The sequence below is a fragment of the Castor canadensis genome, chromosome 13 (assembly GCF_047511655.1).
Source record: "Castor canadensis chromosome 13, mCasCan1.hap1v2, whole genome shotgun sequence".
NCBI lineage: Eukaryota > Metazoa > Chordata > Mammalia > Rodentia > Castoridae > Castor > Castor canadensis.
The window spans coordinates 21,536,082-21,562,731 of NC_133398.1; the positions used below are offsets into that span (position 1 = coordinate 21,536,082).

General features: G+C 38.9%; 2 protein-coding genes across 9 annotated transcripts in view; one reads left to right on the plus strand and one right to left on the minus strand.

Moving 5' to 3' along the window:
- Positions 1-25,100, minus strand: part of Slc31a1 (solute carrier family 31 member 1) — a 28,731-nt gene extending 3,631 nt beyond the window's left edge. Inside the window, exons 1-6 of one of the 4 annotated variants that reach the window (XM_020160340.2) lie at positions 24,942-25,100; positions 12,089-12,208; positions 5,689-5,764; positions 2,657-2,812; positions 2,043-2,115; positions 841-1,009 (exon numbers count right to left, since the gene is read on the minus strand). In XM_020160340.2, coding sequence (XP_020015929.1) covers positions 841-1,009; positions 2,043-2,115; positions 2,657-2,776 — 362 coding nt within the window. In that variant the 5' untranslated portion in view covers positions 2,777-2,812; positions 5,689-5,764; positions 12,089-12,208; positions 24,942-25,100. The remainder of the gene's footprint in view (positions 1-840; positions 1,010-2,042; positions 2,116-2,656; positions 2,813-5,688; positions 5,765-12,088; positions 12,209-24,941) is intronic. The other 3 variants (XM_020160341.2, XM_074051235.1, XM_020160339.2) reach the window with 3 other exon arrangements.
- A 128-nt stretch (positions 25,101-25,228) lies between these two features.
- The window catches only part of Fkbp15 (FKBP prolyl isomerase family member 15), a 51,963-nt gene continuing 50,541 nt past the window's right edge, over positions 25,229-26,650 (plus strand). For 3 of the 5 annotated variants that reach the window (XM_020160345.2, XM_074051234.1, XM_020160343.2), the window contains exon 1: positions 25,230-25,419. In XM_020160345.2, coding sequence (XP_020015934.2) covers positions 25,367-25,419 — 53 coding nt within the window. In that variant the 5' untranslated portion in view covers positions 25,230-25,366. Of the gene's footprint in view, positions 25,420-26,650 lie in introns of all 5 variants that reach the window. The other 2 variants (XM_020160344.2, XM_020160346.2) reach the window with 1 other exon arrangement.

The following is a 26,650-nucleotide window of genomic DNA, read 5'->3' on the forward strand; positions in this document are numbered from 1 at the left end:
GGATGTACCCTTTTGGGAGAAGGGTAATTGGAGAAATAATCTTGAGTTATCTCTACCCTGGATCCTGAAAGGGGAGCCCTAAACCCTCCCACACTGATTTGCCTGCACGCTTTCAGTACCTCCACTTTTGCAAATTATAAAAATGTTATTTGAATTGAGTTGGGTAGTAGTGTAGCAATTACTTAACTGGAGATCAGGAGACCTGACTACTACTCATCTCCTGTGTCACCTTAGATAATTCACAACTTTCTGCACCTCAGTAAGTTCATCAGCACAATGGGAATAAGTAATACTGTTTGCCTAAAAATAGGATGTTGGTCTTTAGGATTTCTTAAGGTCCAATCTACTTTTAAGACCTGCATTTCTATTAAATATAAATCTCAAAAAAAAAACTGCTGATCTGTAGAAAAAAACAATAGTTATTCAAATATTTTTTTCTTGGAACATAGACATTACTACAGTTTTATATTATAAACAAAATGAAGATAGAGCTGACTAGATACAACTTTTTATAGAAAGGAACAAATTGAATTCTGCCATCCTTTTATATCTTGACCTGAAATTCTTAACTTGTTTGGTATTATTTTCTCAAATGTTTAAAATATAGATTCACCTTCTTTCAAAAGTGACCAATATTTACAACTTAGGACAAACATCTGTGTTTGCAGAAGGGTTTTTAATCACACTTCTTGGGCCCCACAAACCCAATTCTCCAAAGACAGTTTTCATGGAGGTCACATAGAATTCAGTGAGAGGGCTACTACTAATAAAATAGTTGCTTTGCTGCTTAATTAAGCCAGTGTTCTGGAACTTTCCTCTGGCTTTATTCAATTGTCTTACCCAACTGTCTTGTGTGTCTCCATAAGGATGGTTCCATTTGGTCCTGGGACAGGCATGGAATTGTAGCGAATGCTGACTTGTGACTTACGCAGTAGACTCTCTCGGGCTATCTTGAGTCCTTCATAGAACATTGCAAGTAAAAATACTGCCACAAAAGCTCCAGCCATCTCTAAAGGGGAAGGAAAAGATAGTGGCACTGTCAAAATCATTAGCCAGTGTGCTGTCCAGCTAGAAAGACATAGATAAAGTACTACTCTCAGTAACTGAATACTTTGAATTATTACCTCTATACCTACCAGGATAAAACAGCTCAGGTGTTAATAGGAAAACCACTGCCTCTGCTGAAGAAAACATTTACTTTCTGATTAAGATACAATAATTCATCTTATTATCAAAAATCTTTTGGTCTGGTGGCCTGACTCCATTAAATTAGCTCTGTTACATTTAAACACACAATGCAGAATATTGAAAAAAGGAATATATTAAGCCACATACTTTTAGGTGCTGACTACATATTATCTATAGGCATTTTTTGCTAAGTCTTTTACATGGTGAAGTGCTGATGATGATATGAATGTATTTGTACTGCTAATTTAACACACTACCTGAACCAAATGTTCCTCCTTTTTCCAACAAACAGATTTGTTCCAAATATGTACCTAGTAAGTAAAGCAGTCCAACTATTGAGCTTGTGCAATATGGATTTAAAGCACACCAGTGCAACATGGCAGACACAAAATGGTCAGCTACCCCCAAACTAGGGGTGACTCTAACATGGGCCATGCCAAGAATCAGAAACGACGTGGTTCATAGTTTGATACACTAGAAATAGCATGGGTCTAGACAGTTCTAGAAGGTGTGGACCCAAGCTCTAATTGTATGTGATTTAGGGCAACCCATTTCACTATTTGAGGCTTAATTTATCTGAAAAAACAGGAAGATTATACTAGATGAACAGTTTTTAGCCTCGGGTTACTTTGTGGTACATGAACATGGCTGTACTCTTAGGTCAAGAATACCTTATCAAACAAAGATGAAAGGAAATGGATTGTAAAAAGACTTCTATCTGGTATTTAAATTATTTTTCGAAGCTAAGTACTGATTCAGTACTTAGGACAGAAAGAGGTGCTAGGTTACTAAGTTCTTTGTCACCATCTCTCACATGCTTGTTACCCTCAAACATCACTTGATGGCTTACTCACCTCCAGGTGTATTGATCACCAAGCCGGAAAACAGTATTTCCACATTCTTAAAGCCAAAGTAGAATGTCATAGGCTGTCAGAAAACCAAAATAAGACAATTAGAAATGACTGAGGATCCTAAATGCAAATTTTAGGCAAAGAAGCTTAGGACATTTATAAGTAACAGGTCTGGTGAAGAAGTTAAGAGTATCTGTTCATGGAAGTGGAAGGCTTTCTCCCTCATGTTACATTAGTACTACACACATGAGTTAAGAGTACTTTTCTGTGCTCCCATCACCTTGTGTCCTTTTCTCTTTCCTACACAAAGCATAAGGACCAGAACTTAACTCAGGAAAGGGTGAATTTCAAAAGACAGGACTAGAGAAGAAAGAACCCTAGAATCTTGGTTCTGGTATGACCCTGTAGCAAAGTTGCCACATAAGTACAGGCAAATCACTTGACTCATCTGGGGGATTTGCTTTAGTTGTTTTCCTCATTGGAAAGCTGACATTTAAAAAGATAATAACCTTCTAGTATTTAAAAAGATAATAATTTCACTAGAAGGTAAAATTCTATTATTTCTATTACCTACGTGGGTGGGAAAGGTCCTGTCCTGCCTCTTCTTTGGCACTCACCATCATCATCATCATGTTGCCATGGGAATGTGAGGCTGAGGTGGTCGGGTGATAGTGAGAAGGTGACATGGTACTGTTGTGGTCCATATCGTGCGTCCCCATATGGTGGGAATGATTCATTTTTCCAGGAAAAGATGAGTGTTAGCAGAAGAGTCCCTTAAGAAAAAGAATTATAATTGTAACAATACCTTCTTAGTAAATACTTTGATTATATAGAATTTCATCCAATGAATGAATGCTCTCCAAATTCTTTACTCAGAATTATTTTTCATAACCTACAAATGGTTATGAAACCTACAAAGAGAAGTAACCTGGGCTAATAGGGAAGAGAGGATTTTTTTTTTATTCATATGTGCATACAATGTTTGGGTCATTTCTCTCCCCTTCCCTTTCCCCCTCCCTTGGAAGAAAGGATTTGTAACAAGGGCATCATACACCCAATCCTTCCTTATTCTGCAGAACTGTTTCTGGTCAAATTTAAATAAGAGATAAGGAGAAGAAAAGCAGCTTTTTGAGTTGTAGGAAATAGATAATTTGTAACAATGTATCAATGGGTACCATTAATGAAATTTAATTCCACTAAGGCTTTCTAATCACAAACGTCAGTAGATAAAAAGCCAGTACTTCAGATAATTCACCTAATTGGAATGGCCTGTGTTTAATCAGGACCTTTGGATTACATTTTGACATATAGGACAATCAGCCCAGACTTCAGCTAATTTAGATTAGAAGAAAGGTCTATTGCTGCCCTGGGCAAGCAGTGTGCTCAGATTTTAGATACAATTTCAACTACCAGGACATTAGAGTTGAGAACATGAAAAACAAGGTATAAATTGGATATTCTATATTAAATTAAGTCTAGACACTGCATATTCAGCTTTGTATCTTTACTACCACATCAGTGCTTTACTGTGAAAGTCAACCTGGGACATAAACCAAGGAGCAATAACTCCTCTATAGTTGGAGTTGGTGCAGTGAAGTGGGAAGCTGGGGCTTGTATGGAAAGGGTGTTTACAGAATTTTTTTCTGTCTACAGAAACTCTTTTTGTCCCTAGCTCCAATTTGTGGAAGAAAGGGTGGCTTTAGAAATTTGTTCTAGGAGCATTGTGGCAAACACCTACAATCCTAGCACTTGGGAGGTAAAGGCAGGAAGATCAAGAGTTCAAGGCTTGGTGGGTACACAGCAAGACCCTGTCTCAAAAGAAAAAAAAATAGGTATTCAAATTCATGAGCCTGAGTATACTTTGCATTATTCATTCAATGAAGAACTACTTATTCAATCAAGCCTGTGTTAGGAGCCAAACTCTGAGCCAAGTGCTAATATTTAACAGTGGATAAGACAAACACCTGATAAGGATAGAAACAATGAACTAAACAAAACAATTTCATGGTGTGATTAGCGTTATGAAGGAAATAAACAGGGTAATATGACAACTTTACTAAGAGCTAGAGAAGATATACTTTAGACAGGAAGTTTACATAGCCAAGGAGCCATACGGGTATTCAGCCATCTCTTTTTCCCTCTTCAACCCCTACCTCATGATTCTATGGTAGTAGACTTATAAAGAGGCTTATTTCCAGTTAAGAATACTATAAAAACATTTAGGCATAACTGAAGTTCCACTTTGAATTTTAGTAACTTTCATGCCTGATACTACATTATTTTAAAATTATAGTGCTTGACAATGTTTCTATTAACTGCATTGTCACAAAGGGACTAGATTGGAGGTACAAAGAGATATTTAATAGGATTTTTGTCTACAAAGGTTTCATAGTAAACATAAAAATAGAATATGCAAAAAATAGCAGGCAAAAAATAGTGTCAGTAATGGGACAATCATTAAGTGGGCAGCAGTTTTCAGATAAAGATGAAATCATGGTGGGATGGAGAGGTTACTGACATCTGAGTGATCATAAATTATCCTTTTTAACCAAGCAGACAAAGTGAAATCAGAATGAAAAGATGTTTGCCAGGCAGAATAATTAGCATGTCCTCATAAAGAGACTGAAATAAAAGTCACAAATTTTATTCTCTTCCAATGCATAAGGATAATTTCATTCTATATTATCAACATGAATCCCAGTCATGAAGAGGCAGTGACTATTTACTGAGTGCCTTATGTTGCAAGAGACCAAGAGATACAGAAATGAACCAGATACAGAATCTTCCCTCAAGGAATTTCAAAGCTAAAAGCTAGAAGGAAAATGGAATCATCATAAATTGACTTTGGGGTGTCAGATGACATATAAAGTTGTGTTAAAAAAAAAAAGCAGGAACAAAGCATCACAAACTACTTAAGAGTTGTATCCTTGATTTCTTTGAGCTTCGACATTTTTCCCATGAACAATTTTTGTAGACCCAGAAGTTCCTATTTGTTTAGGCCCCTTGTTACCAATCAGGAAAATATGTTCAATGACAATCTGTTGCCAAAGCTCTTCAGACATATCAGTGACTCAGGAATTCATGTTCAAATCTGAAGAAAACCTTTCAAACTATTGCACCTGTTGGGAAGAGTCATCTGTGCAGGATACATTTCACATTCTAATATACCAGGAAAACAGCAGGAAGAGAATCTACTCCCTTTTGTTGTCAGCAGATAATGGACTTCTGTAATGGAACCCTATGTAAGGCTTACTCATTGGTAGCCTTACATAGGAGGTATAAATCTGGTGGAAATTAACATATAAACATACACTGTACTCAAACTCAAACAAATCCTGGTAAGTCCTTATGCTCCACTAAAATCCTTCTACACTGGGATAGTAGCTCAGTGATAGAGATTTGCTTAGCATATGTGAGGCCATGAATTTGATCCCTAGCCTAAAGAGAGGGGTGGGAAGCCTTATCTAGGAAAAATTCCATGGGACTATGTCAAACCTAAGTGATCCTAAAAAGGAAAAACTCGGAATTATTAAAGTATAATAAATAAGAGCTGGGGATGTAGCTCAATGGTAGAGCTTTTGCCTAGTATACCCAAGGCCCTGCGTTTGAGCCCCAGCACCATACACACAAAAGTAGAAGTTCTACTTACAAGAGGTAAACTGGTATTACTGGTTTTTGTGTTCCTTTGATAACTTTAATCCAAGTTGACCCAAGCTCAACTTCTTCTAGAATAAAAATGAGTACTGATGTAAGAGTAGGTCAAAACCAGGGACAGCAATACTGTAATCTGAAGAGAATGGTTTGACTTCATGGTACTCATGAGCTGTACTGGCCCATCTTTGGCCTATTCAAGTTTCCCTAAACCCCACAGCCAACTTTACTTGCTCTCTAAGAACTGTGTTCTCTAATTTAGCTCCACCCTCACCTTTTGCTAAGAACTGAGTTCAAGGTCCACAAAGTAGCGGGACTGTAAGGTCTTAGCTAGAAATGGCAGAAATTTATAACTCCAGAAGTTCTGCCTTACAAGTGTATTAAAAGTAGTAAGTAAGCCAGGCACTAGTGGCTCACACCTGTAATCCTAGCTACTTGGAAGGCTGAGAGTGGGAGGATTGGGGTTTGAGGCCAGCCGGGGCAAATAGTTCTTGAGACCCCATCTCCAAAATAACCAGAGTAAAATGCACTGGAAGTGTGGTTCACATGGTCAAGTACCTGCTGTGCAAGCATGAAGCCCTAAGTTCAAACTCCCATTCCACCAAAAAAAAAAAACCAAAGTAGTAAGTAAAATGATTAGTGAAAGAAGTGAGAAAACAGTCCAGTCAACAAGAAGAAATGTAAAAAACATTAAAATTATATATATTCAAAGAGATACTGATTCCCAGAATAAATTTGGCAAGTAATAGGAGTTGATACAGTACCCGCTACAATTGTAGGCTTATCAGGGTAGTCAGTCAGAACTCAGAATAATTGCCAAAAACTATAGCCAGGCATGGTGGTTCGCACCTGTAATCCCAGCACTCAGAAGACTTGAAGCAGAAGGATCAAATGCCTACATAGTGAGACCCTGTCTCAAAAAATTAAAACAAAAAAAATTCCAGAAACTTACCACAATCATTTTCTCTACCATATACATACATACAAGACTCTTACCTTTTTGTCTTTTTAAAAATTCCCCAATAACATCTTTTATGTGGTGTCTTAATTCCTTGTAGATAAGTTCATGTGTAAAGAACTATGTTTTAAAGCTCCACAATGGAGCTATGGGAGGGGACAAATGGATGGGTGAAGAGTGAAGGATAGTTTTGGTTAGCGTCTAAAGTCATAGTCCTTGATAATTTAAGATCACACATATGTTCTGATTTTTATACCAAAGAGATGATTACTTCAATATGAGAAAAAAATTTTTCCTCATTTATTCTGAAAAATTGCAGTTTTAAAAATGTATAAAAATAATTATTAAAAGCAAAAAAATTAAAATTCTTCAACAAACAATGACTACTTTTTTTTTTTTTGGTGGCACTGGGGCTTGAACTCAGGCCCTCACGCTTGCTAGGCAGGTGCTCTACAAACTTGAGCTACCCTATCAGCTCATCTTTTTGTTTCTTCCTAATAAAAAGAATTCCAAGGGATCATCTACAAATTCTCACTTGCATTTCTTCACAGCACTGGTTGGGCTGAGAAAAATGTTGACAGAACTGGCCAAGAATTGACTTAGTGATTTTTAGATTTTCAATAATCATTATGTTATTTTCTTTCTTCACCATTTACCAAAGTAAGCATTTCTTCAGATAATCTGAACATGAGTCCCTGAAAACTCTTTTCACGGAAAGAAAGCAAACTATACACAGTTTACCTAGTCAAGTAACAGCAGAATTTATGTGGCTGAATTACTCATACATCAGACTCCTGGGCCACATCAAAAGTAATCTACCCGCCAGACACATAAAGGGAAAAACTACATCAAACAATTACACTTAAAACTTAAAGAGCCTTCATTTACGAGTGGCCAATGATCTAGGCAAACAAGAAATGCTGCATGAATTGACAAATTTTTTAAAGGAATAAAACAGCAGCCATGAATTAGTGGGAGTAGGTCTTTCACTCGGAAGCTCTTGGTTAGAGCTTTACCAAAAAAAAAAAAACAGTAATTTAGGAGCTGATCTGAGAATCTTACTCCAATTTTATCTATAGAAAGGCAGAAAGCAAACCCGGGATTTGATTCTAATCCGAAAAAGACAAAACAAAAACATGCTTTATTTCCAGATGTTGGTTCAAGGTCATTACCCACCTTGTATCATAAATGTCATCTAAGCACCTTATTAAGCTGCTCATACTAAGCAAAGGAAATGGGAAACTTGTTGGGACAAGACAGACTCTGGAGGAACTGATTGCATGATAAATTATATAGCCATCAAGGGCTATCATCATCAATGCTAATGACAAACTTAACTTTTAAAATGTCCACTGCCCAATCCCTAGATTATTTATGTCTTCTTGACAAATGTGAATGGACCACAAACTACTATATAAGCAACAAAATATAAGGGGGAAAAAGGTGTCTAAACATACAAGAAGTGGGTAATAGATACTTTATTGGGCAAATTATTTTATATTTTAGAACTTCCATTTCCTTAACTGTAAAAACAATAAATTATCTGATTAATTTCTACCTAGAGCCAAAACTTACTTCTAAATCTTTTTTCGGTTCAGTTTTCAGGAAAACAGAATATCTCTTTCTGTCTCTTTCTCTCTATCCTTAGATTAGGTTGTAAGGTCCGTGACAAGCCTGTCTTAATCATCTTTGAATTTCCCACATTTTCTAATACTCTGCACATAGAAGTAAATTACAGTAAATAATTCAGTTTTTCTTTTTGTTTGTTTTTTTGGCAGTACTGGGGGTTTGAACTCAGCTTCATGCTTGCTAGGCAGACACTCTACCACTTGAGCCACTCTGCAGCCCTAGTAAATATCTTCAGAAATAATTTTCTTTTCTATATTTTTTCTGCTGGCAACTTAGACATAAGATAGATAAATTCCTTAATGCTTTAATGACATACTAGGCAAACTTTAATTTTCTCTCCACCACCCTAATGAGTCTGAGATGCTGTATAATACTATCTAATGTGCTTGGAAACTATGCAATAGGTCTATTTTAAGAAGTAGCAAAATGCAGTTCATGTAGAAGAAACAGAGGCGAGTTGAACTTTTTTAAGAGCTGGATGAGTTCATCTAGTTCCAACTATTCATTTCATTAAAGCCTAGAGTCTGAAATCACAAAGCTCTTTGGAGAATGTGAATTATTTCTGTCTTTTTGGCCTAATTTGCCTATATAGATACTTTTGCAAAATACTTGTTTTGATTGACAGTTCTGGGGAGAGAGCCTATAAGCAAAACTTATTCTGTTTTCTAAAAGGGAAGAGAGTACTCAGCTGCTATTGACTTTTAAGTGGTCTGAAATGCCAAACCAGATTCTTTATATGAATTAAGTCCCTAAGGCCCTACACTTTGATAAGTGACACATAAGAGGCCAGTAGAGGAAACAGCAAACGTGAGATAAGATCCACTTAAAAATATTTTTACTATGTACAGTTAGCAAATAAATAATTGCTTGGAACCTTAACAAATAACATGGAAAGAAACAAGGACAAGTCTTTCCCATAAATCTAGTGCTATTATTTGATTTTTATCCTCATAGTATCTCTTCCTTCTAAGACAGGAACAGAGAGCTTAAGCAACCTTTCAATGTTCCACTAGAAAAATGTGGGGGTAACTTACCTAGAAGCTAGGTATCTTTGCTTTTAGCCTAGTGTTTAATCTTCATTAAAGCTATCTTACTCTTTACTCAGTGTCATATTTTGTATTCATAAATGTTATCATTTTGGTTACTTTTCCTAATCTCCAGTAAATTAGAAGATTCACCAGCTAGCCTCTGTTTTTTACCATCAGCAGCTCTATTACAAACATGACTTTTCCTAGTGGTTTCCCATGCTATGTCCATTCTATATGATACATGAATGACAAATTATTCTACCTAAGACATGACTGTTTAAAAAATGCCACTGCCTATTCACTTCTCTATCATCTATTAACTTTGGTGGTTTGAGATGACAACTCTAGAACAATCCCAACCTACCTTTCTGCCTACATGTACCTTGTGCTCCAGCCAAACGAGTCTGACAGTCAAAGTTTCCCATAACTCCTCAGACATAGCCCACGCTTGTATTTTTCCCTCCTGTTGTTTCTTTAGTCTGGAATGTCCATCCTTCTAATCTCTGATGCAACAAATTCTCCCATCTTCCAAGGTCTAGTTCAAAGATCTCTAAACATCCGTAACACATTGTACCTTTCCCTATATTTCTAACTGGGACTAGAGCTCACCAAATACCCTAAAATGTTTTTATAACATTTTTCAATCTGTGCCTATATTTCTGTCATCATGCTGACAGAATGAAGTGAAAAGGTAGGAGAAGTAGTTGAATAGAGGTATTTCTTCAAAAATTGCTTCTTGTCAGCTGAAGACATTTCACGAGCCCCTCTTGGATGCCACTCTTTGAGCTAGCTAAGGAGAAAAGTCTGGGTCCAAACGATGAAGTCTGGAAAGAAATGGATAAGCCATTTCTTCACCTATGTGTAGATCACTTGAAATTGTGGGACCCAGAATCTCAGTAAGAATTGGACAGACCTTAGAAGTCATTGCATGGAGTTCCTCAGTAACATATGAATTCCATGATAACTGCTCAAACACCTGAGGGACTTGTCAGGCAAGTGTTGCTCCATTACGGAAACATAAGCAAACACTCTCTTTCCAGCCAAGCCAGATATAGAAGGTGCTCCATGGGAATCTGATCTTGCTATTTGATGGTGACAATGTTGGTGAAAGAACCAGTACTCCAAACTAAACTAATATTTGTACTCCAGGTGCTTCCTATTTGCATGTGTTATTCAAGCTGTGGTTTGCTTTTTAGGCTGTACTACCAAGAACAATAAATTTTTGCCTACAGAGACAAACCTAAATATCTTCACCCCAACTTCTGATACTGATGCCCTGATTTTATGCTTATTATCTGGCATTTAAGTCTCTGATTTATCTTTCTAGTCTTATCTCACACTAATCCCCTTCACATTTGCATTTCACTAAAACCAATCTATTCACTTTTCCTGACAAATTTAGGTATTTTCACACATGTATGTCTTTTTTTTGGTCTGTGTCATTTCCTGGAATTTCTTTTCCCTCCCATTTTCTGTATATGTACAAATCCTACCACTATTTATTCAACATTGAATAAATAGAACCAGGATTAAGGATAAAGCTAAAATAAGGCCCTTGTTCTTGTGAATTTATACTGTAACTCATTCTTTAAGGGTTAAAATGCTACTTCTTTCATGAGGTTTTTCTTGAGCCCCTAACAGGATAAACTTCTTTCTTTTCTGAGTTTCCCTAGTAATCTTCTCTTAAGGAAATTTTAATTTACAGTTCTTAAAATATGAGATAAAACTTGGTTTGAGATCAGCCCAGGCAAATAGTTCATGAGATCCCAATCTCCAAAATAACCAGAAAAAAATGGACTGGAGCTATGTCTCAAGTGACAGATCACTTGCTTTGCCAAGTATAAAGCTCTGAGTTCAAACCCCAGCCCCACAAAAACAAACAAACACGAAGATAAGAAATTCTATATATACACAGCAAGTTCCTTGAGGGCAAGAAACTTTCTAATTTCTACTTTACAATCTCTGGAGTAGAATTCAACAAATACTCATTCCATGTGTGGTGGTAGCTATCTGTAATCCCAGTTACTTGGGAGACAGAACTAGGAGGACTGCAGTTAGAGGCTGGGAAAAAGGGTGAGACCCTATCTGAAAAACAAACTAAAAGCAAAAGGACTGGGGGTGTGGCTCAAGTGGTGATGTGCTTGCCTACCAAATGTGAGGCCTTGAGCTCAATCCCCACTACTGCCCCCCCTTAAGTTTTTATTAATTTTTACAAAATCCATAGAGGTTTCAATAACCATCTACAAGGAATCAGATGCAAAAAGCAAGACATTTGCTTTTGTGGAGCTACTCTAGGGGAGGAAACCTTCATTAAATATGTAAGCAAGTAAGTATGTACAGGTATATAGAACTACAATTTGTGGTAAATGGTGTGAAGGAAGTAAACCACAGTACTGTGGTAGAGAAGACCAAAGAATAATTTAGATGAAAGGGGGCAGGAGGGAAGAAAAGGAGAGAAGTCCTCTTTGAGGAGGTAACATTTAACAGACTAAAAAATTATTGGCGCTTGGTAAAAGGGAAGGGAAGCAGCCTACTGAGGCAAAAATCAAGGCATTCAAGGTCAATATGAAGGCAATACATTCAGAGAGATGGTATCTAATTTCTGGATTAGAATATGGGACGAAACCAAACAATACTTAATAAGGACTAGTAAGAAAAATTTATCCTTTAGGACTGGTAGAATGGCACAAGTGGTAGAGCACCTACCTAGAAAAATTTATTCCTCAATTTTAAGAGCTTCTAAAAGTCACATGCTACTCTTTGTAGGTGAGAGTTAAACTTACAGACTTCTGTTAAAGAGTCAGGCCAGGTGCACTGGCTCACACCTGCAATCCGAGGTACTCAGGAGGCAGAAACTGGGAGGATTATGGTTAGAGGTCAGCCAGGGCCAAAAAGCAATGGTACTGCAAAAAAAAAAAAAAAAAGTTTATATGATATTCAAATTCTGGATCTGTTAATTTCTAGCTGAGTCGTGATAACATTTCCTATAAAAGAAAGGTCCCACCAGTCTTAAGGTTAGCAATGAGTGCTATGCATAGCATAGTTGTTTTGATTTCAATAGCATTTGGGTAAATGACTCAAATTTAGTACTTGCTAGCCAATAAATACATAAGATGAAGTAAGACCATGTCCAGGACGAATGTGGAACACACAAGGTGCTTTACCAGACTACAAAATCTGCATTGTAAGTGGACCCCTCCAACAGACGCAAAACAGACCCACTCTGACTCTTCCCTCATCATAGGAACTCAAGTTCTCAATGCCCTGCTTTAAGAACAATGGGAAGCATACTAGACTGAGCCTATGGTCTGAACTCTAATGCCAATTCCATCATGCTGAGTTCCTTAGAGTAAAAGGCCTCTCTCAACCTGATCATTACTGATGTCTTGGGCTGGATAATCCTTCGCTGGATGAACTGTCCTGTGTACTATAGGATGCTGAATAGTATTCCCTAGCTTCTTCCCATTAAAGTGACAACCAAAAATGTCTCCAGAAGCTGGGTGTGACAGAGCTTCCCTCTGGGTGGGAAGCAGAGACTGGAGGGGATCAAGGATTAAGGCCAACCCAGGCAAAAAAGGTAGTGACATCCCATTTCCACAAATACTCTCAGGCTGGTGGAATGGCTCAAGTGGTAGAGTACCTGCCTAGCAAGTATAAAGTCCTGAGTTCAAACTCCAGTACTCCCCCCCCCAAAAAAAAACCCCACAAATATTCTAGGCATGGTGGTACATGTCTATAATCCAAGCTATGCTGGAAGCATACAAAGGATGATAATGGTCAGAGGCCCACCCAGGCAAAAACACAAGACCCTATTCAAAGTAGAGCAAAAAAGGGCTGAGGGTGTGGCTGAAGGAATAAAGCACCTGCTTGAAAGTGTGAAGCCCTGAGTTCAAACCCCAGTGCCACCAAAGACAAAAAAATCTCCATACATTTCCAACTGTTGACTCAACATTTTTCTGATAATTCCCAGACAGCATATGAGTTGCAGTCCACTTTAATTTTTATAATGATTACAATTTGAAAGATTAAAAGTAGAAATTTTAGTTCTAGTCTTGGTTTTTCTATTACGTTAGGTATTCTAACTTTCTGGCCACTGTTTCCTTAGTTTAGGGATGAAATAACTCATCTTTAGAGCCTACTCAGTTAGAAAAGCTTATCTTTTCTAAATACACCCTGAACAATAGTTGCATGCTTTAGACATTCTAACATCTCAGGGGTTTTGACATTCATTACCAAGCACAGATCATCTAGCATTTTGGAATTCACCACTCTTTTTTTGTTTGTTTGTTTTTGTTTTTTGTTTTTTTTTGGCGGTACTGGGGTTTGAACTCAGGGCCTCACGCTTGCTTAGGCAGGCACTCTACCACTTGAGCCACTCCACCAGCCCCCTCAATTCACCACTCTTAAACAATCATCTCCTCTGAGAGGCATCTTGCCAAAGCAGAAACAGAGAGCGCTTCCTGTTTCTGGAGGGGAAAGGGGCAAGGGAAAAGGGGGAAGAGGGAAGGAAGAGGGGGAGAGGGGAAAGGGGGAAGGGGAGGGGAGTGAGGGAAAGGAGGAAACAGAGAGGAGAAAGAGGGAAGGGGAGAGGGGAAAGGGGAAAGGGGAGAGGAGAAAGGGGGAAGGGAAGAGAGAACAGGAAGGAGGAAGGGGAAAGGGGGAAGGAGGGAAGGGAGAAGGGGAGAAGGGGAGAAGGGGAAGGGAAGAAAAGAAAATAAACTAAACTAAAATTATGGACCCCATTCTATACCTGTGAGTTACCGTTTAGGAAGAGAGGAATTTAGATATTTATCAAGCAACATAAAAATTCTTATAAACTTTTAAACTTGAGACCCACAGTTCTGGATTACAGAAACACACAACAAAGATACATAGCACCCTAGTCCTTCCTTAGTCACAGTTTGACTTTCTCTGGTTTGAGGGATAAGTATAATATACTAAAATATTCACAGAGAGAGAAAGAGAGAGAGGATAGAGGCCATAGTCACATAATTTTTATTACATATATTATTGAAACTGTTCAATTTTATTATTATTGGTGTTAACATCTTACTTTGTGAATTCATAAATTAAACTTTATTGCAGTTACGTACGTATGGGAAAATATGTATAAGGTTTGGAGTGTTTGCAGTTTCAGGCATCCACTGGGGTCTTGGCACACATCTCCCATAGATAAGGTAATCTGAGATTTGGATATTTAATAAGTGAGAGCTTAAAACAAAATGAAACAAAAAACAAACAAAAAAGAAAGCCAAGATTCAACCAAGAACTGAACAACACCATTAGTTTACTCTGAAATTCCAACAAGGGTACAGAGCTTGCCTAGTCTTACTAAAAATTTACACCTACCACCACCTATCACCTTCTGGTGAACACTGCGTTTAATATTGACTTGTTCATCTTTGGGATTTGAAAGGCTTTAAAAAAAACCCAAAACATTCTGTGGGTAAAATCTTTATTTCCTAGATGAAGGGAGAAATTATGTACTTTTTATAGTTTTATTTTTCTAGATTAGTTTTGATATTCAGGGAATGAACAACAAGAAAGACAGAACTAAAATAGGAGGTACACTGTTTTGCTGAGATATAAAATCCCTATATGTGAAGAAACTGTGGCATGTAATTTTTAATTCAATTAATGAAATTAAGATTTGTTCCCAGCCGACCCCCACTGCAAGGTCTGTCCCTAACCACCAACTGCATTTTTGAGGCAGATTTGGTCTGACATCCTAAATAGCCCATTCAAAACAAACAAACAAAAACCAAGAGAAGGAAGCTATGGACAGAAAAGGTATTTTCCCTTTCTTTGTTACAGCAACTCAACAAACATGCAAAGATTCCACACTCATTCTCCAGGTGGCAAAACCGTACTTACTGGTTGTGGGCCCTTGGGCAAATTACTTAAAACCTCTGTGCCTCAGCAGAAATAAGGATAATAAAGGTAACTTATCTCACAGGTTTGTTTTTAAGAGTTACTATCAGGAGTTCACTGAGACAACAGCACAGTAGTGAAGAGGACACATCAGCTTCCTCTAAAAGAGGGGTGACAACAGAATCCCCTGTACAACATCATGACAATGTAAATTCAAACATTTACTTAAGCAGGGTCTAAACACAGTGACTTCCCAATCAGTCTTCCCTATCTACTGTTCTCTCTAACTAGACAGGGGTGTGAGTCCCCAAATCTTTTGACTTGTTCTCCATCAGTTACCCTACAGTCAAGCGTTTCTTTCTAATCGCTGAGGGTTTCAGTTTGGGAGCTTAATTCTCAGACAGGGATGCCCTTTACCTATGTTGATCATGTGCTCAGTCAAGTTTCCTCAATTTCATTTCTATCAAAAATTTGTGAAATGTTTCACAATTCCTAACCTTCTGCCTGCCTTCCTGTTTTCTGAATAAGAAAGATGTTTTTTCTTGGTGGTACTGGGGTTTGAACCCAGGGCCTTGTGCTACCAGGCAGGTGCTTTACCACTTGAGCCAAACCTTCAGTCCAATGCTTTTCTTAATATTTCTATGGTAATTTCACTAGGATTTTGGGAAGGAAAAGAGATGAGTTCAAAATGCCATCTTGAAATGGAAATATGATATGCTATACTATATTTTTGTCCATCTTTTTCTATATTCTGGTTTCTTGAGAATAGTAAGAAACCAAAGGCTGAGGCAAGAGGATCACAAGTTCACGGGCAGGCGGACTGCATAGCAAGTTTCAGGCCAGCTTTGCTACATGGTGAGACTGTCTCAAAAAAAAAAAAAAGTTGTAACAATTCTAAGTCATAGCATCATGCACCCCATAATATTGCTGAAATCATAATGAAGGAGATTTTTCATGGCTAGTTTTCTGGAAAGTTTGTGAGCCTTTTACAGTCTAAGTATGGAGAAGGAAGCCCAGTGAGACACCTAGTTTCAACCATGTAACAGCACTTTCTCCTGCAGATGTGACATTGAAGAAAACATATTTGGACAAGCAGGACTACCTAGGTAAGCTTCATGTTAGGCTCTACAACTCTGTTCTCTATAGCTTATCAGAATTGTAGTCCACAGTGGGGCTCATTATCTCCTATCTCACAGTTTATCAGAGCTACTCTACTCCACAGACAGACTATGAGTACATAAAGCAAGGGCAGGATATGTTTCTTTATTCTAAAATCAAATTTTGTCTTCTAAATGTACAGTTTCTATTTAGTTATAAGTTGGCATTCATATTCATCTAATGTTTACTTTGATCTTTATGATTTTGTACACATAGAATGAGGTTTGTAGGAATAAAAGATACATGTTTGAGTTGTATAACCTTATGCTTGTTGTTCCTATTGAGTATGCCTATGTCCATAGTCAGCAAATAATTTTCCAAATTTTTAACTGTAGTACCAAAAGATGGCAATGGGAGCCACAAATATGTGTGTGCAATTACTAAAACATACACAGACACTTCTGTTCTTCAAGATAATTACTTGGTCTATTGTCTTTTCCTGAACCATATTATGTGTACAAACAGATACGTTGAAAGGTGTGTCAGTCAAAGTTGTTCAGGGGGAAAGGAAGATTTTGATGCCTGGCAAGGTAGCAAAGTAGAGAAAACCTATAACACTTTCACTTCTGTCCTAGGGACCATGGGGACTTCAAAGACAAAAGGATAGAGGCCCTGGCTTAAGGCTGCAATTGAACAGAGCAAGTTTATAAATGGTCTATGACATTTAGAAGGAGAATGAAGAAGATGAGAAAGGAGGGAGGAAAGGTTAGTAGGTTTGGTAAACATAGTTGAGAGACAGTTTCCTTCATGTGAGTTTATAATATTCACCTTGCAAACTAGCTCTTGAGTAATATTCTACTGAAAAGCACTATAAAAGTCTATAGAATAAGATGCAGGTGACTTCAGTACAGTCAGCAATGCCACACAGTTTTGATGAAGTTACCCATATATGGCCCCTATTTAAGACTTAGTCTCTGATTAAGACGTTTTCAAGAAAATGACACTTTTCATCTCTTTCACTGCTCATTAGAGTCCTACAGGTCTGAACTAGAAGTTATCAGTCTGATGCATATAATCTTTGACCTAGCTTCTAAATATTTATCCTACATATATATGTGAATTGTTACATATACAAAGTTATTCATTGCAGGACTGTTTATAACAGCAAAATACTGAAATATAACTGAAACGTTCAAGGAAAGGACACTGATTAGACGAGTTTTCATATTTCCATACAATGGAAAGAAGAATGAGAAATGTTTACACATTGATCTAGAATGATCTCTAAGATATATTGTGAAATGAAAAATAAGTATGTTATAATTTTCTAAAAATTTAAAATGGGAAAAAGCACATAGGTATTGTTTGCATTTTAAAAAATTACCAGTCCAATCCTTTTACTTTACATATGGAAAATCAAGTCATGTTATTGAATAAACAACATCAATATACTTTCTGGTCAACTGAACATCTGCTTCTGAAATGAGGCTTTGCAACACTAGGCTAACCTCTTTCCTCAGTCTCCCAATTCTTCAGTTCGTTTGCTGGGAAATGCTAAGGGAAAGGGGTGTCTGAGCTTCACAAATCCTGCTTTGGTGGCAAATAACATAAAAGCTCTTATTTCTCTTGCCTCTCTCACCTTTTTGTACAAAGGAGATCAAATACACAACTATAGTCTTCACAAAGGCCTTTAAAAGCTTTTATTTGTCTGGTCCGAATAGCACAACTCAACAAACAAACTGAAAAGGTCTTTCAGTTATGCAATGATAGAAGGGCCTAAGTCCAAGAGGGAGTGGATCTCCCAGCTACTCTACTCCACTTCTCTGCTACCTTTTGTTGTTGACTAATCACATCCTGGAATAACACAATCATGAGATGCACCATTTCTTACTCCTCTTACTGGACCTTTTGTAGCCTGGACTCATTTCCAGTCCACTAACTATGATTACTTCAGGATGATTTATGTAAAGATTTCATAGCGTTTTATAGACAGTCTGAGAGTAGAGCAAGTACTACAGTACACATCATAGACTATGAGCCCTATTGGCCCAAGTTTGTCACATATTAGTCATGTGACATTAAACAAATCACCCAAACCTAATAAGGACTATTTTCTTCAATTGCAAAACAGATATCAAAATACTTACCCTGCCAATCACACAGGGTTGTGAGGGTCAAATAAAATAATATGCCTGACACATTCTAATTCCCAAGAATATTAGGTATGAAATACTGCTCATAACTTACTGGCTCATTAGATGGGAAAATTAATGTCAAAAAGGAAACATCCAAGTCACAGTTTCAAGTCACCTGAAATACATACCCTTTAAAGTTTGATTTTGAGAATACCAGCTAGTCATGTATACACATATATACACTGGCAAAACATTTTTTTATCATCTTGTCATAATCAAAGGCAGAATAAAGTCCTTATGTTTGAACTTTTCTTTAGTTACACAGAATTTCAACTGCCTATATTCCAATGTTGTTGATTTGTCTGGGAATTAATAACGATGTGACGCAGAAACTAGAAAACACTTGAATGGTTCCTTTCTTTATTCAGTAGAAAATGTAATTAAATACATTGTATGAGATAACAGGAACTTAGATTCCATCAAAACAACAATTAAAAGATGATTTAATGAAAGTACAATTCGGGAGTATAACTGAAAATGAGAAAATTTATTTAAAACCTCAGATAGAGGCTACATGGTATGGTAGAAAAAGTATTGGGCTAGGAACTGGAAGACCGAGGTTCTAGATCTGGGGCTTACTGGTTGTGTGACCCTGAGGAACTCGGTTCATTCATTCACTCATTCATTCATTCAATATTTATTAAATGAAGGTACTAAGATGAACTCCTATCCTAAAGAAGCCCAGAATGGTAGAAGAGGGAAACATGTAACCAATTAAAATATAATCTGAAATGTAAAAGTATTGATCATGCTGATAAAAAACCCAACAGAAAAGAAAGAAGAGAGAAATGGGACTTAGGGATAGAGTTATAGCATTCTTCTTTCATTTCATAAATTGAATTGCTATAGTCTAGGTACTTTAAACTGCTTCAAAATTATATAATCACTCATCATAGTTCTATAATAATGACTAGACCTGGCTAAACATGTCCCTGGTTGCTGGAGTTTTGCTCTTTTTATGTGCTTCTTGCAAAGCATTTCTCATACTTACTTTTGAGAAGCAGGCTTCCATCTCATTATGCTGTACTGAATAGTGTCCTCAGCCTACAAAAGTAGGCTGTATACAAACTCCTGAAGCCATTGTATAAAGGAAAAGAGGTAGGGTGGACCCTTCCCAACCCTTTCCTTCTCTGCAGGGCTCTGAATTCCTAAGGATGGGCCCCTCCTCTGCTTAGAGATGTTGCCTAAATAATAAAATATTACTCAAAGCAGTAGAACTTCAAAAGCATTTCCTTCCCAGTACCTAGTAAGATTTCTTTTGGCATAAACTGCTCATTGTAATGTATTAAGTATCAGACTTTTGATGAATTGTCATACTTAGTCACAAACTACAAGACACCTGTGAGTTTTTTAAATGGCTTTGTTATGCTAAGACCTCCATGTGAGAGTATATGCATCAGCAGCTTCCTACTGCCATTCCTTCCCTCCTCCCAATCATGCCTGCCTTGCCAACTTTAAATGGTGTAGTTATCTGGGTGCTGCCTGATAACCGACTAGCTGAAGACATCTCGTCACTGTAAACACTTGCTTTTCTAGTGACAACTGTGTCACCTTTTCCCATTTCTGGCTAGAAAAGTAATCAATAGGTTTCCAGGGATAGGAATAGACTTAAGGATCAGAGACTCTCATAAGTATAGCAGAAACTGTTCCCTTTAGAGCAGTCATTTATTTTATTCACATTCAGTTTATAACTTTTATTATTTCTCAATTCAAAATTGAGATTATAATCAAAACAAAACTGGATTGGAGTTTTTGACAGATTAATACCAGTGCTTAATAGTGTTTACCATACCTTATCTCATTCAGTTCTCACAACCCTACATTCTAGGCACGGCACTACTAGAAAAGAGGCTACTCATGCATAGTGGGGCTGGAAAGACTCTTACCTTGTACTTCCTATACTCCTAAACCATTTTAACGTTAATCATGGCATTTGCTTGTTTATTTCTCTTATTATTTTTGGTGATACTAGGATTTGAATTCAGGGCTTTGTGGTTGTGCTCTACAGTAGAGCCACACCTCCAGTTCTTTTTGCTTCAGCTATTTTTTAAATAGGGTCTTGCATTTTTGCCCAGGGCCAGCCTCAGATCAGACCTATGCCTTCCACGTAGCTGGGATGACAGGCATGTGCTACCATGCCCAGCTTGTTTGCTGAGGTGGGGGAGGGTCTCGCTAACTTTTTGCTCAGGGTGGCCTTGAACCATTATCTTCCTGATCTTCACCTCCTGAGTGGCTGGGATTACAGATGTGAACCACTTCACCCGGTCCAATCCTGTCATTTAAAATTAAAAATTCCATTTTCTACCGATCTAAGTGCAAACTTCTCATTTTGGACTTTAATGTAACTGACAAATTCTCTGGATTCCTTTTTAATATTAATCCACTACTTCTCTGTATTATTGTCTTACACTCCTAGACAATTATCCTACAGAACTCTCAACTAACTAAACTGAGAACACACAGTGGCTAGTTAATTCTCCAATATGACGGGAGCAACATTTCTGTTCCCCGGCTCAGTGAAGTGTGTGCTTATCAAGGGTGTCAGTCGTGTTTGTTCACAGATCAGCTTTTGACAGTTGTGCTTACTGTTGTAAATATGTAATTTAATTTAACTCAGTATTACGCAGAGCAATGAAGTATGAATGGAAAAATGACAACAGCAACTAACACTAATTGAGTACTTACTATGTGCTAGGCATTGTTCTTTGTATTTTATGTGAATTAACTCATATAACTCTTCACAAGAACCCTAGGAAATGGATACTCTCATTACCCCTATTTTACAAAGGAAGCAACTGAGCAACTTGCCCAAGGCCTATATAACTAATAGGTACTGAAGAAATTTGACTCCAGAGCTTGAGAATATGACTACTATCCAACATAGCTGTTTCTATGAAAATCAAGTTGGCTGCTTTGGGATGATTAGATAAAGGTAAGTCACACAGATACACACAATCTGCTGTTAGGTACAGGAGAGTCTGGGAGAAAAATTCATTAACACCTAGAAAGATTCTGTGCTCAGGATGCTTTACAAGTGACTTTATGTGTTCATTGTATGTTAAAGAACTCACACGTGATGTAGATCAGGGGTTGGTAAAAACTTTCTGTAAAGGGCCAAACAGTAAACATTTTAGGTGTTATGGGCCATAGGACTTCTGCTATAGCTACTAAACTGTACATTGTAGGATAAGAGTAGCCATAGATAATATGTAAATAAATGTTGTGTTCCAATAAAATTTTCTTTTTAAAAAAATTATTTTATTTTTATTATCATATTATTGCTGTGCTGGGGATACACTGTGACATTTACAAAAGTACTTACAATATATTTTAGTTAAATTCACCTCCTTCATTCAATAAAACTTTCTTTATAAAAGCAGGCCATAGGCTGGGATAAGATTTTCCTGTAATTTGTTGAGCTCTCTAAAAAATGGCTGAGGTCTTAGGTTAAAGGAATGAACAAAGATGCTTATGTTTTAAGTTAGAGTAAGATGTGTAAAATATGTGCATAACAAATACCTGCATGATTCCCAGACTTAACCTATAATGGCCCTAACTGCATCAGATAAGAGGACAACTTGTACTTCAAAAGAAATTTGTACCTTCTTTTCTGCCTTTGCTTGTTTGCCAAAGCTGCTCCCTCAACCTGGAAAGCCTTACTTCTTCTAGGAATCCTACCCACATTCAAAACCCATTACCTAACCTACAATCTCTTCCTCTTGAAATTCTACAGTGATTTTTGTTCTTATGGGACTCATTCCCTATCCTACATAACACCCAGCATAGTGCCTTACACATGGTAAGCTTTCAGAATTGTTTTTGATATTTTTCTGCTTTTAGTGACTGAGTGAACAGAACACTATATGAATTCCCCCAAATGTACATACAATTCATGTCCTTATACCACACCTATGATATAACTTGGTTATAACCTTATTAATTTTATTTTTTTAATATTTATTTTATTTTACTTTATTTTGGTGGTACTGGGGTTTGAACTCAGGACCTCACACTTGCTAGGCAATTGCTCTACCATTTGAGCCACTCTGTCAGGTACCCCCCCCCTTTTTTTTATAGCCTTTTAAATTTTAAAATGCATTCAACAGTACAGATTAGTATGGGTGTAATTGTCATCTCTGTTGAAAAATACTGATAATTTGAAAGAAATTATTAAAAATTGCTCCTTCCCAGTCAATCTTCAGGGGATCAATGCATTTTATGAATACATTGAAAAGCTACATTTGTAAGCAAAACAAATATATAAAAATACTTAATTCAAACTTAAGATCCAGGTTATGTCTTACTTACTTTTGTGTTCCTTGCTACTCAGTAATCTGTCTACCAGTGATCCAGTCCATTTACAAAGTGTTTAGGGAGACTGGCCCAAGCTTAGATAGAGTTAGAAGGGCAGGGACAGGTATGTTTCCTGATTCCGGGTCCAAGCTCACCAATCTGGAGCTACTCTAATTCAAGAAGATAGGAAGTTTTCAGGTGCACCCCTCCTGAAAGACCAAGAAGAGTCACCATATTTCTCTTCCACATGCTGACAATGAATATCAGCAGCTGCCTTCCTACAAGGGTAGTTTGGGTGTTGATGGTGTCCCAATCACCACCAAAAAGGTGGACTTTAGGATTCCTGTATATTAAAAAGGCCACTTAAAACATCCTGGAAAAAAAACACCTGCACCAAAGAATGCAAGGTAGAGGTCAAGTGTGCCACTGGCATTTTTTAAAAAAAAAAAGCTTCAGTGTTGTAAAGTACTGCAGAGAGGAGTCAGAAAGGACAATGGTACTTATCTAGTTCACTTTTCTCCTGTGAGAAGTAGTAAGCTAAATTCACATTCTAATGATTTGTTGGTGTTGTTGTTGCTGGTGGGACTGGGGTTTGAACTCAGTGCTTCACCCTTGCAAACCAGGCACTGGCAAAACAGGTACTCTACTGCTTGAACCACACCTCTGCATCCTAAACAGAGCTACTGCAAAAGATCCGTTCCAGTGCTTATATTCCAGTTACACCATTGCTTTAACACTGTCATCTTTCATTGCTTTAACCATCTTAATCTGTAAAATAAACACAAGAAAGTAGACCAACACCCCTGTCCTTAGTTAAACAGTGGAATACTTATAAAAATTAAAGTTACAGATAATATTTCTAACTAGCCTATTCCTCTGCCTCCTTCCCCTAGGGTTTCCAACGGTAGTACAATCAATTTCAATTAACAAAAGAGGCTAAGCAACCCAGACAGTTCACAGCCAGTACAGCATTTTTATCTTTCTGGAAGCTACCTATAAAAGGCAAGAGCTATCACTGGACTCTCTGGGTCACACAAGATGTGTTTGGGGGAAGCCCTGAGAGTAAATTAAGGAATAAGGGAGCAAGGATAAATTCCATCATTCAATATAATAAAAAATTAACCAGAACCCATTGTGGGCAAGAAGGCTTACAATTTAGTAGTACACAAACTATAATAAAAAGCCCAACAGGGTAAGTGCCAAGAGGCACAAAGTTCTCTGGGAGGAAGCCACCAATCACTTCAATATCATGTTAACAGATTAAAACACGCACACTTCAATATCATGTTAACAGATTAAAACACGCAGGTAAGGGAAACCTGCAGGACCAACCTGATTGAGAGGAGCAGCCGATGAGTCAGAGAACTCCAGTGAGTTCTGTAGAAATGGACCCTACACTGGGGCACTACCTGCCCATCCGCAGCTTGGCTAAGCCAGGGTTACCCCAAGACTCTTCCAAGAATGGTGCCAGGTTAACCAAAGAAATGCTTAGGTAAGACAAACACAGAGTAGTAACTGGGGGCAGAGAAATCGGCACCAATGCATGTTGACTTAAGACTCAGCAACACTCAGGCCAAGCAAGGTTTCTGTCTTCCAAGTTTCCTCCTTTCCATCTTCCACCTCCAGGGCATCCCTGCTCTTTTGCACGTCACCCGCGTGGACTCTAGAATGGGGTCCCCCCACCCCGCAGGCCACTCCACGGGAGTACGCAGTGCTTATGGGGCTAGTAGGCTCTCGTTCATCCATCAGCTCGCTAAATCCTGACTTAAAGGACCGGGAACACAGTCTCGGTCTGCCCTTTACTCTGTGTGACCTCGGACTAGTCACCCAGGCGCTGAGTTCTTAGGTTTCCTTATATGCAAATGCTGAGATTATGAGGGGGCCGGGATTGGATCCCATCATCTCAGAGGGTTAAAATCTTGCCTGGCAAGTCAGCGCAGGAAGGCACTGAACACACGGCCCGTTGCACTGACGGGGAAACTGAGGCACCGAGCAACCTGCCTAAGGTCACTCGGGCTCCGTCTCTGCAGAGGCCAGGCCAAGCTTCGGGGCTCCAGCCTTCTAGTCCCGGGCTCTTTCTCCTTCCGCCGAGCAGAGAAGAGCGGCGGAGGGTCCTTGTCCCGGAGGGGAAAGGACAGTGCACATGCCGACGCTGGAAGAAGGGGCGGGGAGGCCTTACCTTCCCAGGTCGAGTGCCTCCACCGGTGCCTCTGTCTCAGAGCCAGAACCCGTCACCCCGTCAGGACTTCTCAGAAGTCCCTTCCACTTCTGTCCGGCTCTCGACGTGTCCACGACTGCCACAGAGGCCACGGATTCCCGCCCCTGCCCCGCCTCCTTTCGCCCCTTAGGCTCTCTGGCCAATCCACGCGCACAGCCTCAGAACCCCACCCGCTCGGGGGGCTGGACGGCCTTACGTCACGTGGCGCTCGCCGGCTCCCTTGCCTTTGCTCCACCTTCTGCAGGGTCCAGTCTCCTCTCTGCCGAGCAACCGTGCGGGGATTCGTCCTGCCGGAAGGCAGCGCGCCGCCGCGGCAGTTTACGACAGTGGTGACAGACTCTGAGAGCATCCGGCTTCCTCGCCGCACCGGTGCGAAAACCAGCGCGATGTTCGGTGCCGGGGAGGAGGATGACACCGACTTCCTCTCGCCCAGCGGCGGGTGAGTGACTGAGAAGCATGGGCCGAACGGCATGGCTGAGAGAGACCGGCGGGTGGTCGGAGGGGTCGATCTCTTCTCAGCCCTCCTCCCAGCTTCCGGGTCCAGAACCTTGCCACATTTCGGTGCTTGGAATGTGGGCAGAGCTTGCAACTCTGCTGATTCTGTGCTGCTGGGTTCTGGACCTGGCATCACCACTGACACGCAGTATAACCCTGGGGCTCGCCTTTTGCTTTCTGAATCACAGTTTCTCCAGTGAAATGGGAACGATCGCTGATGAGACTGCCTGCTTCGGAGTTGTTACAGGAGTCAGCTCCTGTAAATATATGAGACTTTCTCCTCTCCGTGAGCAAGGCGGTGACACTTGAGAACCAGGGCCTCGCTAGTCAGCAGTAGCATCCTTCAAAGCCTAGTTCGACTGTCACCTTTTTGGTGCTTTCTTTTCTCCTACAACCCCAGGCAGAATAAACTGCTTTCTTTTCCTCATGCCCACTGAGTAGGTGTGTTTGTCTTTATCTTTGCACACCCAGCCTACTAAAAATGAGCTCTGACAGAACAGGGACTGCTTATTTTGTCCATTTCTGTCTAGCGCCCAGCGTAGTACTTGGTACAAAGTGAGTGCTCAGGGAGTGAGTGCCTGTTGAATGACTAATAGCCGTGAAAGTGCACTTTGTAAACCCTAAGGTTTAAAATCGATGTGAGAGACTGCAGTTATTATGTCCTGCCCTCAACCATTTTATGTACCAGTCTGGGGTAGAAGTCTTCAAAGAGAGGCAAGGCTTTTTGTTTCTCTTTCAATAATTAGCGTTTTCCCATGTGTTGTGTCAGTGGACACCTCGAGGCCAAACTTGTTAGCTGTCAAGCTCTGATTTTTGCAGAGCCTTTGTTTGAACATGTGCTTTACAAATTTTATGCACACTGAAGAATGTACTGGAGAATGATGACTCCACCAGCATATACCCATCATTCTGTGAAATGCTAAGTTGCAAAAATGATTAAGCTTCTGTGCTTGTCCTGGAGTTGCTTCCAAGCCTATTGGAGAGTTCAATACCTGAAGAAACATAAAATGACTGGCTCTCTTCTGGTCTTAAATAGGATCCATGACACTCACAGACTAATTATATATTCCCTATCCCAAGTCTTCTTTTCACTCTCACCACTGTATTCCACCCCTACTCTTACTTCAGATTGTCTGCATCCACTTTGAGTTCTTTCAGTTGCTCTGTTATTCTGG